The sequence below is a fragment of the Lepisma saccharinum genome (genome assembly GCF_977018435.1).
Source record: "Lepisma saccharinum chromosome 9 unlocalized genomic scaffold, izLepSacc3.1 SUPER_9_unloc_1, whole genome shotgun sequence".
Lineage (NCBI taxonomy): Eukaryota > Metazoa > Arthropoda > Insecta > Zygentoma > Lepismatidae > Lepisma > Lepisma saccharinum.
Window position 1 is genome coordinate 32377 of NW_028142890.1, and position 14561 is coordinate 46937.

Consider the following 14561-nt stretch of genomic DNA (forward strand, 5'->3'; position numbering starts at 1 on the left):
ATTGTGTGTGCTACATTTTCCTACATTTCGAGTGTACAAAGTTTTTGTTTCAGAAAAAGAAGACCGACATAACCCTCCTTAATCTCTATTCGACAGGAACAGCACCAATTTGTATTTATATCATCTCTATTTTCCATCGATTTATTTCCCTTTTGAGCTAATTGTTACAATGAAGTTGAATCATGGTTATATGAAATTGTTGACGGGACACTCGAAAAGGAAGGTAAACGTGACTCACACCTGAAATTATTAATCCCTTGCTCGGCTAACGTTATCTATACCTTTGACCTTTTCTTGTCTTGCTACAGTTCAAAGTATTCTCCGTAAGGGAAACCCATGGAAGTGTGGATCTTTTAAATATTTTTCAAATTAATTTATTGCTAATAAATATATTATTTCTGTAAACAGATGAAACTTACCTGTAAAGTTATGACGTCACTGTCTGCCAGTATTGCTGGTACTACGAATGTTCCTTCGCCAGAAGAAATTTCAATATCCTGACTGTAGATGGCAGTGGTGTTGTCATAAACTTTTACCCTTACCCTGAGAGATTTTTCTGTGCTCACAGCCTCTACCTAAAATGAAATAAGAAGATCCAATTAATAAAGACTCTAAATATTATCATAAATTAGTTAAAGTGACTGCCAAAATGTGCTGACAACAATATACATTATCTCACAGAGGCAATATATATTTATAGTTGATTCTTATATTTGTTTCCCGTTAAATACTTCATGACTACGTTTTATTGACTTTATGATATACAACTCTAGGTGTCACGTCACCTTTTGCTCTATATTTTCCACACAAAAATTAAAATATATTACGTTGTGTAAGAGAGTGGGGAGAAGGGGTTTCAACAATAGTGGATCTCCGTAAAGTACCCTTAACTTTAGGACGATTTATAGATGAAATTCGCACTCGAATAACTGGAACATTTCTATATTTAGTAATAATGTTGTTTTTTGTTTATTTTAGGTGAGGTGTTTTGAGGTTGTTGATCCTTCCACCTGCTGGCAGGGACGGCGACAGGGGTGGGCACGGGTGGGCAAGCGCCCACCCAAAAATTCCTGTGCCCACCCGATTGCCCACCCAATCAAATTCAATAAGTACATATACTTGGGGATATATGAATGATTCAATATATAAGTGTATTCTAGTGTTCATAACATGTACATTTTACTTGTGAATATTATCTATGCTAGAAATGTTCACATATTATCAACCCATAAAAAGCCAATTTTGTCATTAGAAAGTGAAAGTAATTACTAGAGCTATTGAAACAAAAATACTGTGATCAAATTAATACTTCTATGATTAAAAGCAGCTAGTAGGCTTAGGAGGCTCAAAATTATGCAGGGTATTATCAAGATTAGATCAGAATTTAGGGTGAATTGAGGACTGCAGCTCCGGGCCTTCACTAGGAAAGACTGCTTTGAAAAGTAACACATAATAAAAAAAATAGGTACTTCGGATGTGGTAAAAATATAATAACAAACCACACCATGTAACTTGGCGAGAAGTTATAACTGAAACTGTGTAGAGGGGATTGGAGTGAGGTTTTGGTGCTGTAAGCTCCAGGCCTCCACATACGTATATAAATCCCGGCCTGGGTATGGTTAAAAAAATCTCCAAATAAACAAATCAAAACATCACCTTATCGTTACTTTCTCCAGCAACACAATAAATTATTTCGACTTTTTAAATATTATTAGAATAATTTAATCAAGAAAACTTAGATGGGCAGGCCATGTGACACGAATGGCAGAGGAAAGAATAGTTTACAGGATTCTTGTTGGGAAACCAGATTGTAAGAGACCTGTAGGAAGGCCAAGACGAGGATGGAGGGATAACGTTGAGATGGACCTAAAAGAAATCGGTAAGGATGAGAAAGAATGGATTAATCTTGCCCTGGATAGGGACAGATGGAAGGCTTGTGTTGCTCCAGCCATAAACCTTCCGTTTTAAGTATGCTACAGAATATAATATAGTTTTAATTAGCTCTGCATTGAAATTCCAGAAGTGTCCCTTTTTTATTTCATTACAATTTTCAAATATCAATATGGTATGCGAAATATCAACTTTATATTCGTTCTACTAATAGGTGGGTTTCATGTGACGTCAGGATTCGCAGCGCCGCCATGTTTGCGGCAAATATGTTTGTCGTCTGCACGGAAATACCCACCACGCAGCATTCGTTACACCTGCGCCAAGTGCACGTTTGTTGTTAGTACTGTGTAAAATGTCGGTAACATTGCATAAAAATGCAACGAAAAGGCCAACTAGAGTTCACCTGTGTTTATTTACTTGAACCAGCTACAAGGAATCAGGTTGTTTTCGTATTTATTAGTGGTTCGGATTCTGCTTGAAATATTTACATCCAGTAAGTAACCTATGTTTCCCGCTCGGGGTGGGAGAAAGTGGTCATCGACGACCTTGCGTGCAGATTAACTGAAAAATGTTTCCTTTTAACGTTTGTTCAAGCGCAGTAATTTGAAATGATGAGTTGTTCAAAAACCGTAATTTCACTTGTTGCTTTAACAATTTGGGATATGCAGGTCTCAGTGACGGAGTGGTTAGCACAACGCACTACGATGCTAGGTGTCCCTGATTCGAATCTCGGCCTGGGCATGACTGGTCTTGACGACTAGCCAAATATAGCAGAAAAATGAAGTAAAATAAACCAAATAAATCAATCAATTTGAGATACTTCGATATATCATTAACAGGTTTTAACCAAACAGTGTTTTTTTCTGACAGTACGCAAAACCTACTACCGGCACCTTTTCTCATGAATAGGATAACAATTAATAGCAGTTTGTGTTAATGAGTGAAATATAAATAATCAAGTACAAGCGTGCAATTATCAAAATGAGTTATCATTTTTATCGTCAAACTTATCAACACCTTTCCGCCAAATAAAACAATAATAAGGAAACGCTACTTGCAAGTCTGATAAAAAACACCAGTTCAATCCATTTGTACTAAAAGTCACAGAGAAATGCGATATATGAACTTACCTAAAAATAAATGTTTACCCCATCGCTCTGTACTGTTTGTTTTGTTCAGTAATGTTGGCACGCTTTATTCTCGCCATGATGGCGTTTTCTAATCAACAAATGGAAAATTCTGTGCCGTGAATTTCACCTTCTGTTCTTTCTCGGAATATTCTAGGATAAACGTGAGTGCCTGTTAGACCTAAACAACCTAATATTGCACAAGGCATACCATCGTAAACGAGGTTAAAATCTCCCGCCCGCTCACTTGAATTCCGAATGTTTACAAGAACCCGCCACAATCATGGCTGCTCGATCCCACAATGCAACAGTTTGTGACGTAGGTGAAACACCTATAAGAAGGAATCACAATAATCACTACAATACCGAAGTGAATAAATTTTAAGTATGGGAAAAGCTGTATTATTCAATTGCTAATGAGTTGGCAGAGAAATCCTCGTTCCAGACATAAATTTTGCCACATGAATCAGCCAAAAATGTCAAACAGAATCTGTAGATGCAGCTGAAGTAAAGAAAGCTATGTCACGAAGTATATAGAAAACGATTTTGTTAGTTTGTTTTTAAGCCCACTTTTATGCTCAGATAGGCTAATCGGGACCAAACCTACAGTTTAACGTGTAATCCGAACCAGTGTGCATTGTGCTTCCACCAGAGTAGGGTGGAGTCGAACACAGGATCTCTCTATTATAACGACAGCGTTATGCCATTGGGGGAAAAAGTACAGAAAGAACTCGCACCAAACGTGTCATTTTATCACCACAGAAGATGCGTCCATTTTAAGAGGGTGATTGCCTGAGACAAATATTTGAGACTTTCGTAAAACAACGTCATTGTTCACGGAATTAGCTGCCTTGATCAAGTAATGAAGCGCTGTGCAATTAAAACTACCACCTCAACTTTCTAAGAAGTATAAACTAATGAAACTCCATTTTTGGAAGAGTAAGTTGTGGTTGATTTGTTTTATTTTAAGACATTTTTCTGCTAATTTTGTTAATGACGACGATAAGGTTCAATGGTGATTAGATGAAAGTAACGAAGGGGCGAAAAGAAACACATACTGACACTCAAAATACAAACCCTCATAAATTATTACTTTGAGTGGTTGCAGGCGCCAGGGACTCGTTGCCCTGAAAGAATAAAGTTTTCAGGGTATGCTGCACAGGATAGAGGTTGACATTCTAGTGTGTTCGAAATGGTCACGCCATACAACCCAAGAATGAAAAATAGATGAATTATTACTGGCACGGTGATCAACTTCGATGAATTCCTTGTGTCCTAAATAATTTTGTTACCTCAGAAAATACGTTCATGTAACCATACGTGTATTGCTTCTCCCTCATTAGTATCATGACAGTTCCGAAAACAAATAGCAACTTAGCTAATAATCTCCTCAATTCTAAACAGATTTTTCAATCTCACTTGTTTATTACTTATGAGTGATATTTTGTCAAAATAGCCTTTCATTAGCCCAGAAATACTGCATGGACAATGAAGAAAGAATTGGTTTTCCGTGTGTGTTTTAAATTATTCCTCATAAGACATTCATTTTAATCCAAACATTCAGTGACGGCGATTAGGAGGAGCTGGAAGTTAGGGATGCAGTACTCCTCGCCACATTTTGCATCACATCATAATTCATCCCCATCTTCGCGATTAGCCAAAATTGGCAGAAAAGCAAAGTAAGATCACTAACTCAACCTACATTATTATTATTACGCGTATTAATAGTAGTACTAGTACTTCGCAACTTCAGTAGGGGCACCCCGTTGGTGCAGTGGTAGCGTCGTTACCATGTAATCAAGGAGTCCCAGGTTCGATACCCGGTGGAGGCACAAGTGGCTCGGATCTCACTTTAAACTGTAGGTCCAGTCCCGATTAGCCTTTCTGTGCATAAAGTGGACTTAAAACACCAAATCAACAATCAATTAATCGCAACTTCAGCAGGACTTTTTCCAGAGAGAGGCAAGGAGGGTAATTTTTTCCAGACGGGGGCAAACGAGGCATATTTTCCCCTTCAATAGTGTTACTCCTCAAAAACAATAGATCAGTTTGAGTTTATTGAGTTTATTGAGCAATTTTCACACCGATAGTACCCCTGGGGGCATTGGTGCATGTACATTACAAAAGACATGTTGATATCGCACATATATATATCTATACATCAATTTGGCAATTTTTTTTAATAATAATATAACATAATATAATAGTAAAACACACAATGACAAATTAACATGTAAACATGTGAAAGTACATGTTATATAGTGTATACAATCTAAATTTATTTTATAAAGTTAGTTAATTCTTGAAATTCTTGAACTGAATATAATGTGTATTCCAATAACAATTTTTTCACTTTACTTTTAAAGATTGTGGTTCTCTCAAAATTTTTGTAACTTTTTGGTAGTATATTGTATAACTGGATGCCTGAGTAAAAAGGTCCTGTTTGGAATGCAGTTAGCCGCACTTTGGGAATGTGGAAGTTATCTTTTTGTCTGGTATTGTAATCGTGAGTGTCTATGTTCCTTGGATAGTTCGATTTTGTTTCGTGTATGAAAGTAAGTGTTTCAAGTATGTACAGACTTGGAAGTGTTAATATACGTAATTTTTTGAAAAGCGGTTTACATGTATCAGTTTTATGTGCATTTGCCAAAATACGCAATGCTCTTTTTTGAATTTTAAAAATCCTCTGCGATTGAGCCGAGTTTCCCCAAAATTGGATACCGTACCTCAAAATACTTTCGAAGTTTGAGAAATAGATATTTAGCAAACATACTGTATTGAAACTATTTTTTAAGGTTCTTAATTGGTAACATACGGTGTTTAGCCTCTTGCATAAATGATCTATGTGAACTTTCCAGTTTAGACACTCGTCTATAAATATTCCAAGAAATTTTGTATTGTTAGTGGCTGTTATAACGGCATGCCCTACTGTGAAATTATATTGCTTAATAGAAGAGTTTTTGGCTCTAGATACACCAAATTTTATTATATTAGTTTTTTCGTTGTTCATAGAAAGTTTGTTTGCTGAAAACCAGCTTTGTAGTTCAGTAAGAGCTTCTTCCGTTTTTTGAATTAATGTTACATCGTTAACAGAATCTACCAAAGCCGTAGTATCATCAGCGAAAAGAGTAATTTGGGCGGTATCAACATTTGCTGGAAGGTCATTTATGAACAATAAAAACAACAGGGGTCCTAGTATCGATCCTTGGGGGATTCCAATAACCACATCTTTCAATTCGGAGTAATATGTTGTTTGCGTCCCATTATTGGATATGCTATTTATTGCAACGCTCTGTTTTCTATTCGATAAATAGGATTCTATTAATTTGTTTGATACACCGCGGATTCCGTAGTATTTTAATTTCTCTAGTAGCAAGTGATGATTCACACAGTCAAACGCTTTTGATAAATCACAAAAAATTGCAACAACAGAATACGTTTTGTTTATGGCGGAAAGAATATTATCAATTACATCAAAAATGGCATTTTTTGTTGTTTTCGATTTCACAAACCCATTTTGTTGCTTTATGAGTATCTTTTTATCTTCTGCATACTTTATTATCCTATTATAGATTAATTTTTCGAAAAGTTTTGAAAAAATTGACAATAAGGAAATTGGTCTGTAGTTTTCAATTTTTGTTGTATTTCCTTTCTTATACAAGGGTATTACTTTTGATATTTTTAGACAATCTGGGAAGCTGCCATTTTCCATACACTCGTTAATTAATTTAGCCAAGGGCTCCTTAATGTACGTGCAAACCTCTTTGATCACGTTAATCGGCATTGAATCTAGCCCTGTTGACTTTTTGTTTTTCATATTTCGAATTATGTTGGAAATTTCTTCGTCTGTAGTAGGGGTCATATAAAAAGAATGCGTGAAAGATCTTTTGACGTTATTTAACTTTTCTTTGTATGTGTCCGTTACGCTGATGTTACGTTGCAGGTTAAGTGCTACATTAACAAAATAATTATTAAAAGTATTAGCTATTTTTTGCGGATCTGTCTCTATTACATTACCTGTTTCTAATATGATATCTTGATTCGTGTTCGTTTTTTTACCTGTAATATGATTAACTATTTTCCATAGTTCTGCAGTTTTGTTTTCTGAATTATTCAACTTTTTATCAACATATAATTGTTTGCAATGTTTTAATGTTTTCTTGTAATTTTTGTTGAACTGTTTGTAATGATCTTTAAGGGTAGGGCTGTTTGCATATTTACTCTGTTTATGCAATGATCGCTTTAATTTGCTAAGATTTTTAATTTCCTTGGTTATCCATAGGCAATTGTTTTTGTTGTGAACTCGTGCTTTTTTTATGGGAAAACATTTATTAAAATGGTATCTTACAGTATCAAGAAATTTTTCGAATTTCTCGTTTACGTGTACAGCCATATTGTTTATAAAATCCCATGTTTCTGATTTAAGCGCTTTTCTGAATTTTGAAATGTTCTCATCATTGTTTGTGGGTCTGACAAATCTGAATTTTGTGCGTGGTTTATGATTTCGCTTCTCTTCTATTACGTTTACCTTAATAAGCTGAGAATCATGGTCAGAAAAACCTATGCAAGTTTCTACTGAATATTTATTAACGTTTATATTGGTAAAAATATTGTCTATTGTACTTTTTGTTTTTTTGGTGATTCTAGTTGGAGTTGTAATTGTATGAAACAGACCAAAAGAGTTCATTACATCCAGAAAACTATTTTTTTCTGCAGTGTCTTTAGCTACATCAATGTTAAAATCTCCACAAACAACAATATTCTTTTTGGAGCTTTTTGTTACGAGATTTAGTAATAATGTTAACTTATTTAAGAAGACATCCATGTTTCCACTAGGCGTTCTATATATTGATATTATGCATAAGTTGTAAATAGCTATTTCAATTGCTGCGCATTCGAAGTCTTGTTCTACAGAGAACTCAACAGCTTGTTTTATTTCAACTACGTTACTTTTAAGTTCATTCTGAGTGAAAATTAAAGACCCGCCTCTTATTATATTTTGCCTACTGTAACTAGATGCAATACATAAATTATCAATATAATTAAACTTTGTTTCATCTTTCGCTAACCAGTGTTCAGTGCAACAAAAAATAGTAATTTCATTGTTGTTTTCTTTTTGTTCCTCGAAAAATATATCTATCTCTGACGCTTTTGATATCAAACCTTGAACGTTGCTATGAAATATGGTGATAGTTTCTAATGCTAGGTCACTGCTCGACGGATTCTTACCTCCCCTTTGACCCGATCTCCCACTCCACAGGACTCACTTGTTTCGGTTCCTCAGCTGCATCCTGGAATCCTCGCAGTTCGATAGCCGGGGGTGACGTGGGGTGGGGGTGGGGATAGCAGCAGACACTCGTGATTCACGTTCGACACTTATATTCTCATTCACAGATGCATTTCCAGGAATTTCCTGCGTTGCCATATTTCTTTCAACGGAACGCGATCTTGCATATTCTTCGCACTGTTGCAAGGAATAACGCACACCGTTAACAACGAGATGATCGTAACGAAGGAACGCACTGTCACCGCACTTCCTGGCTTCTTCGAGATGAGGTTTTAGCTCGTTTCTAATCTGACGCACACGATCAGAGTAATGCTCCGAAACCGCTACACCGCACTGTTTGAAACTTTTAGATTTCATCAGTATTTTCGTCCTGTCTTTGAACGAGAGAAACTTGGCTACAATCGGACGGCAGCCTCTTCTTGAGCCAAAGCGATGGACCCTCTCGAACGAATTTCCTCCTAGCGCGATGCCTGTATTCTTTTCTATCACTTGGCATAGTATTTCCTCAGTCCTCTCCCATGTTTCCCGTTCTTCCTCCTGGACGTTGTAAAAAACGAGGTTGTTCCTTTTAGATTGGGACTCAAGGTAGGATACTTGATCATTTAACCTGGCGTTCTCTTCTTTTAAGAAGTCCATTTCTTGCTTAATGGCCTTCACATCTTTATTGAGAGACGACAGTTCTTCCCGGAAACACAGCACGTTCTTATTTATCTCGTTCACTTGGGACGATAACTGTCCCTGACCTTCCTTCAGCAACCTATACAGATTCTCGATTGTCATCTTCTCAGAGTCTGGACCCGGGTTTTGCTCTATTCCTCCGATGATGAGCAGCATGCAGAGAACTCCAAAACATCCATTTAGAAGAGTTGAAAAGTCTTATGCGGGCTCTGTAAGATTCCACGCCTATCCCCATGGTGAATGTGGGTCACCCAGGAGCGTCTTCGAAACCGGTCTGTGCGCGTCAACTGACAACTGACAGTTATCATGTTTCTGCAACACCCTTAAAATACTGTGACTGAAATGAAACTGTATACAGTATGTGTAACATATAATTTCTTCGTGTCATTCATTTTCGACTGGGGTGTGTCTCCCTTTCGGACGTCCACTAAACTAACTAACTCTCTAGACTTCTTAGACCCGAAGGTTCATGGCTGCAGCAACACAGGCCTTCCATCTGTCCCTATCCTGAGCAAGATATATATACTCTTTTCCATCCCTACCGATTTCCTTTAGGTCCATCTCCACGTTGTCCCTCCATCTTCGTTTTGGCCTTCCTACAGGTCTCTTACCATCAGGTTTCCCAACAAGAATCCTGTAAACTCCTCTTTCCTCTCCCATTCGTGCCACATGGCCTGCCCACCTAAGTCTTCTTGATATAATTATTCTAATAATATCTGGACATGAATACAAATTATGTAGCTCTAAATTATGTAACCTTCTCCACTAATCTGTCTCCTCATCCCTTTTAGGTCCAAATATTTTCCTAAGGATCTTATTTTCGAATACTGTCAATTTATGTTCCTCTTTCAATGTAAGGGACCAAGTTTCACATCCATATAATACTACAGGCAAAATTACTGTTTTGTATATTTTAACTTTTAGTTTCTTAGATATTAAACGAGAAGACAATAGTTTATGAAGAGAGAAGTAACATGCATTTCTTGAATTAATCCTACTTTTTATTTCCTCTTTAATTTGGTTTCGGCCTGTAAGCATATATTTACTTTTCTCTTTGTTAACTTCCAAACCTATCTCTTTAGCAGTTTTGAAAAATATTTTAGCATTATTCTTAATTGTATTTATATCATCCCCTAATAAGTCTACATCATCTGCATATGCTAACAACTGAGTCACACCACTTAATTTCGGACGTCCACGGGTAGTAGTATTACTAGTAGTGTGTAAGTTATATTAAATGGCAGCTAAAGAATCACGCTCGTCCTGTTATTTTTGCTGACAACATCTTTTCTGTGGCTTTGCTTATTCAGTTGAACGTAAGACCTTATTAATCTTTGTTTTCCGTTGGCACGTTCAAGTGTTTGTGAAACTTCCACTCCAAGACAAAAGAGAACAATCAAGAGTCTCTGGATTCTCGATTAGTCAAGTCAGGCACGTTGCAAGACAGAGTTAGAAGAGAGAAAAGTTTCTCCATTTATTTTTCCTTGTCCATTTTACTTCCATTCTCCTTCTTCAGTTTTTCCCCGTTTTCCAACTCGAAAGTTCCCGATGGCTCGAGGCGGATAAATAACAGCGTGTTGGAAGTGGAACAGAAGTTGGACGTAACAGAGCGCCGGAAGAAAACAATCACCGGATCTGCATGGTCGCTAACAGTAGACTGGAATAACACATCTCGTCCAGGTAAACAAAATGGCGTTAATTTGTTTTCGAGGAATTTCTGCGCTATTGCTACATGTGGTTAAATGATTTTTTGTTTGCATGCGTGCCATTTGCAGCTGTGCAAACGAACATTACAAGTAAATTCCAAGTTGACTTGTGTTTGTGCAAGAAAATGCTATTTACTGCACTCGACCTGTATCAGTTTTCTGACTTCCAATCATAGAGCAGCACAGTGAGAGAGCATTTACAAAACCTACACGAGAATCGCAACTGTGGGCGTGGCTACTGACAACAGCCAACAGTAGCGCGTTTATTTGATGACGTAACGATCCACCAGGTAGGGTGATACATGCACCAAGAAGAGGTTAAAGTGTGGGCCATGTGGGACACATGATCTTTGTCTGAGTGTAAGGAAGGTACTCCAATGTGAGCTTCTCTTTCGCGTAGTGTACCTTGGAAACTGTGATCTTGCAGGCAATCCAATCTCTGGCGGCTGAACCCATATCCTGAGCAATCCTCTATGGAGGGTTTCCCAAACGTTTTCGTTTCAGGACGCACTTATTGTTTCAAGATTTCTCCGCGGTACCAAAGTCAGAATGTAGGCCTATATGACACTTACAACAACAGTTAGTTAGGTTGTGTGCCTAAGTTAAAAATATTAACACATATTTCAAAATTCAGAAACATTTTATGTAAGAAGTTATAAAACCATGTGTAGACTAACTAGTAAGTATTATTTCAGTGAAAATATTGGAACATTTTGCGACGCCCTTGTAAACCAGTCCTTGGGTGCCACGGGGCACGATTTGCGAACCGTTGCTGTATGGGGTTGGTGTTCTGTGACACGCACCTTAGGATTTGTGCAAAGGAATTTTGAATTTCATGCTTTACTTTTTATTGTTTCCCTACTAACAGGCTTCCGATGTGGTTCAAGACTAGGACTTATTGCAGGAACTTATGATCATAATCAAATTTAAACCATATTTTTATCCCCTCTCTTCTTCACAAATTCCTGAACCCTAGTCACAGATAGTAAATACAGAAAAAGTGTTACAATTTCAATGACGTAGAACTGACTCCTTCTGAGAAGTGCGTGAAAATAAAACTCACATGAGAGAATATGCTTCGGTTGTTGACTGGGTAGACAAAAACACGAGGATTAGCTTGAAGGGGTTCAACCGAGAAGAGAGAAGTTTTAGTCCATAGTAATATAGGCGGTAAAGTTGTGATAGCACTGGATTCCACGTCTTTATTTACTAGCCGCTTGTTTTCGCGGTTTGTACACCCGAAGCAATTTTTCAACTCTATCCCTATTAAAAACTCGTAATAAAATCTATTTGTCATGGGAAGGCGAATGGGCATCAAAAGCTTAAAGTAACAACCAAGTTAACTCGAGCACACTGACCCAATCAAGGCAGCGACAATAACAAAATGTCTCTGGCTAGACAGAGTCCCAGCTTGCAACTACCGGGTCGCTCTTCCTGATCGAAAGAGGGTAGCTTGCAAGCTCATCAGAAACACGGCTTGTAGCAACAGTCGGATAAGTACCCTGGATTTTTAAAAGTGTGCAAAAGTTATCGTGGTCTCGTATTCGACGCGCGCCACGGTTCAGTTGCTGAGATCCGACGCCTCATATCCGGGGTGACTGTCTCGCTCGTGCCGTGGTCCTCACCAGAGTCCGAGACACCAGAGGGATCGCTGCCCGATTAGGTGAGTGTGCTTTGCTCGTCCGCCTTCCTTACCTCTTCACCGAGTCAAGGAGGGCTATGCACAACCTGTAATACCCAATTGAACATCGTTTTACTGCTACATCCCTAAGTGACATCCCTCGTACCTCGTTAACACCCTTGTCACAGTGATACAAATTAGTTAGTACAAATTTCATAAAACGTTATAACATAGGAACTGGTTGTTTTGCACAATAACACAAATTAACTTTAGTAAGCATCAGTAAACACAAGTAAACGCCAATATTAGGTGATTACATAAAAGTTAGTCGATATATAGGGTGCTTCAAGAAAAATCATCCGATTTCAAAAGACTATATTTAGGAAACCAATGAGCATAGAACCTTGTAACTTGTAAAATACCAACCAACGTGAGTTTCGTTGTTAGTACGGTACTGCACCACCTACTGCTCACAGTATTCGACGTTGCACATGTTGAGTTTCGGGTTCTTTTAGTTCTTCAATTACACAAGAAATGGAGTCAGGAATAAAACAGTATCAGCAACACGAACGTAAATGTATAATTTAGGAACACAGTAACATAATCAGCACAATAACTTACATTGTGATATGAAGATACAAAGTTGCGTCGCACAGGACGGCTATATCATATTGGACATGTTTGACAGGAAGGACGCACAGACTAATCACCAACAACATTTAATAATCAGGTCTGGCGTTCGAGTTCAATCAGCATACGACACTCTCCCCCCCTTAGGTTGAAGAAACTCCCGTTTCATGTAGTTTGCCCATATCGGTCAGGTGGTCGTCTTGGTCTTTGTGATCTCCTAACCGGTTGATTATCGCAGGCCGCATTCGGAGGTACCACTGGATCCTGATAAGCAGGCACTGGGAGATAATCTTCCTCTCCAACAAGCACTGGGTTTTTTCGGACAAGGATGTCTTTTCCGACCTTGTCGGGATACTTCTTGATCTTCGAGAGATGAACAACAATCGTGTCATTGTCCACAATCACCTTCGCCATCTTCCGGCCCATCAATTTAACAATTTCTCCGATTTTGTATTTGGATCCATGGCTGAATTGTTTCTTGCGTTGTTCAACAAGCACCTTTTCCCCCGGCATAAACGGAACGGGACTAATAGGCTGATTGTCGAAACCATTTGGTGCGTCAAAAACGGAAATGTCCGTTCTTGGCCGAAACTTGAGCAAACGTTCTGCTGGACTACATCCGTGCACTGGAGTATTCCTTAATCTGCCTAAAAGCTCAAGAACGAACTTGTCCATCTCTCTCAACGTGATGTATGAACGATTCGAAAAGTTCTTTTGTAGTAAGTTCTTCACCACCCCAACATTCCTTTCAGCTAGACCATTTGATTGAGGGGTGTACGGAGCTGAGTGAAGAAGCTTGATGTTCTTCTTTGAGCAATAAGAATTGAAGTCTGAAGATGCAAATGGTTGGCCATTATCTGTAACATATGTTTTCGGATATCCAAAGCATGAGAAAAATTCCTCTAAGTAACCAATCATGGTGTCAAATCGCATATTCTTCACTCTCCACACAGATATCCAATGAGAGTAAGCGTCAACTAGCAACAAGAAATCCATGTCTGAGAAATGGAAGAAATCAAGATGAACACGCTCAAAAGGCTGCGATGCAATAGGCCACGTTTCGAATGCGGTACCTGGTACATTGGGCCTGTTATTGTATCGCAAACATGTGTCACACGAAGATGTAACCCTTTCAATATTTTCATTCATCGTGTTCCAGAAGAACGATGAACGAGCCATTTCCTTCATTTTGCATGTTCCCTGGTGGAATTTGTGTAACAGAGACAGGACACTTTGTATACAAGATTCAGGTACAACTAGTCTTTCGCCCACGAAAATACATCCCTTCTGTATGTGGACATCATATCGCCTGTCGAATATTTTCCTGATAGGATGACTTTTTGTTCTCCCTATGGATTGTGGCCATCTCCTTTGAACATATTCGAAGACTTTAGAAAGCTCAGGATCACGTTGTGATTCCAGCGAAATGCGCGACAACACCGAAGATTCAATAAGATTAAGGACAACTGGCTCAGCTGTCAACTGACATGCGAAATCATCATAATAATCACGAATTGGATCATCTGCAACACAAATTCTAGATAGAGCATCAGCCAACTCAACATGCGGCGTGTAAACAGTTTTGAAGTCATATTCTTCCAATACTAACTTCCATCTGTTGA

The 14561-nt window shown here is 38.1% G+C and overlaps 1 protein-coding gene across 1 annotated transcript in view; it reads right to left on the minus strand.

The window, feature by feature from the left end:
• The window catches only part of LOC145982116 (C3 and PZP-like alpha-2-macroglobulin domain-containing protein 8), a gene marked incomplete at its 5' end in the record, with an annotated part of 142297 nt that overhangs the window by 23167 nt on the left and 104569 nt on the right, over positions 1-14561 (minus strand). Inside the window, one exon of the mRNA XM_083115681.1 lies at positions 420-575. Coding sequence (XP_082971807.1) covers positions 420-575 — 156 coding nt within the window. The remainder of the gene's footprint in view (positions 1-419; positions 576-14561) is intronic.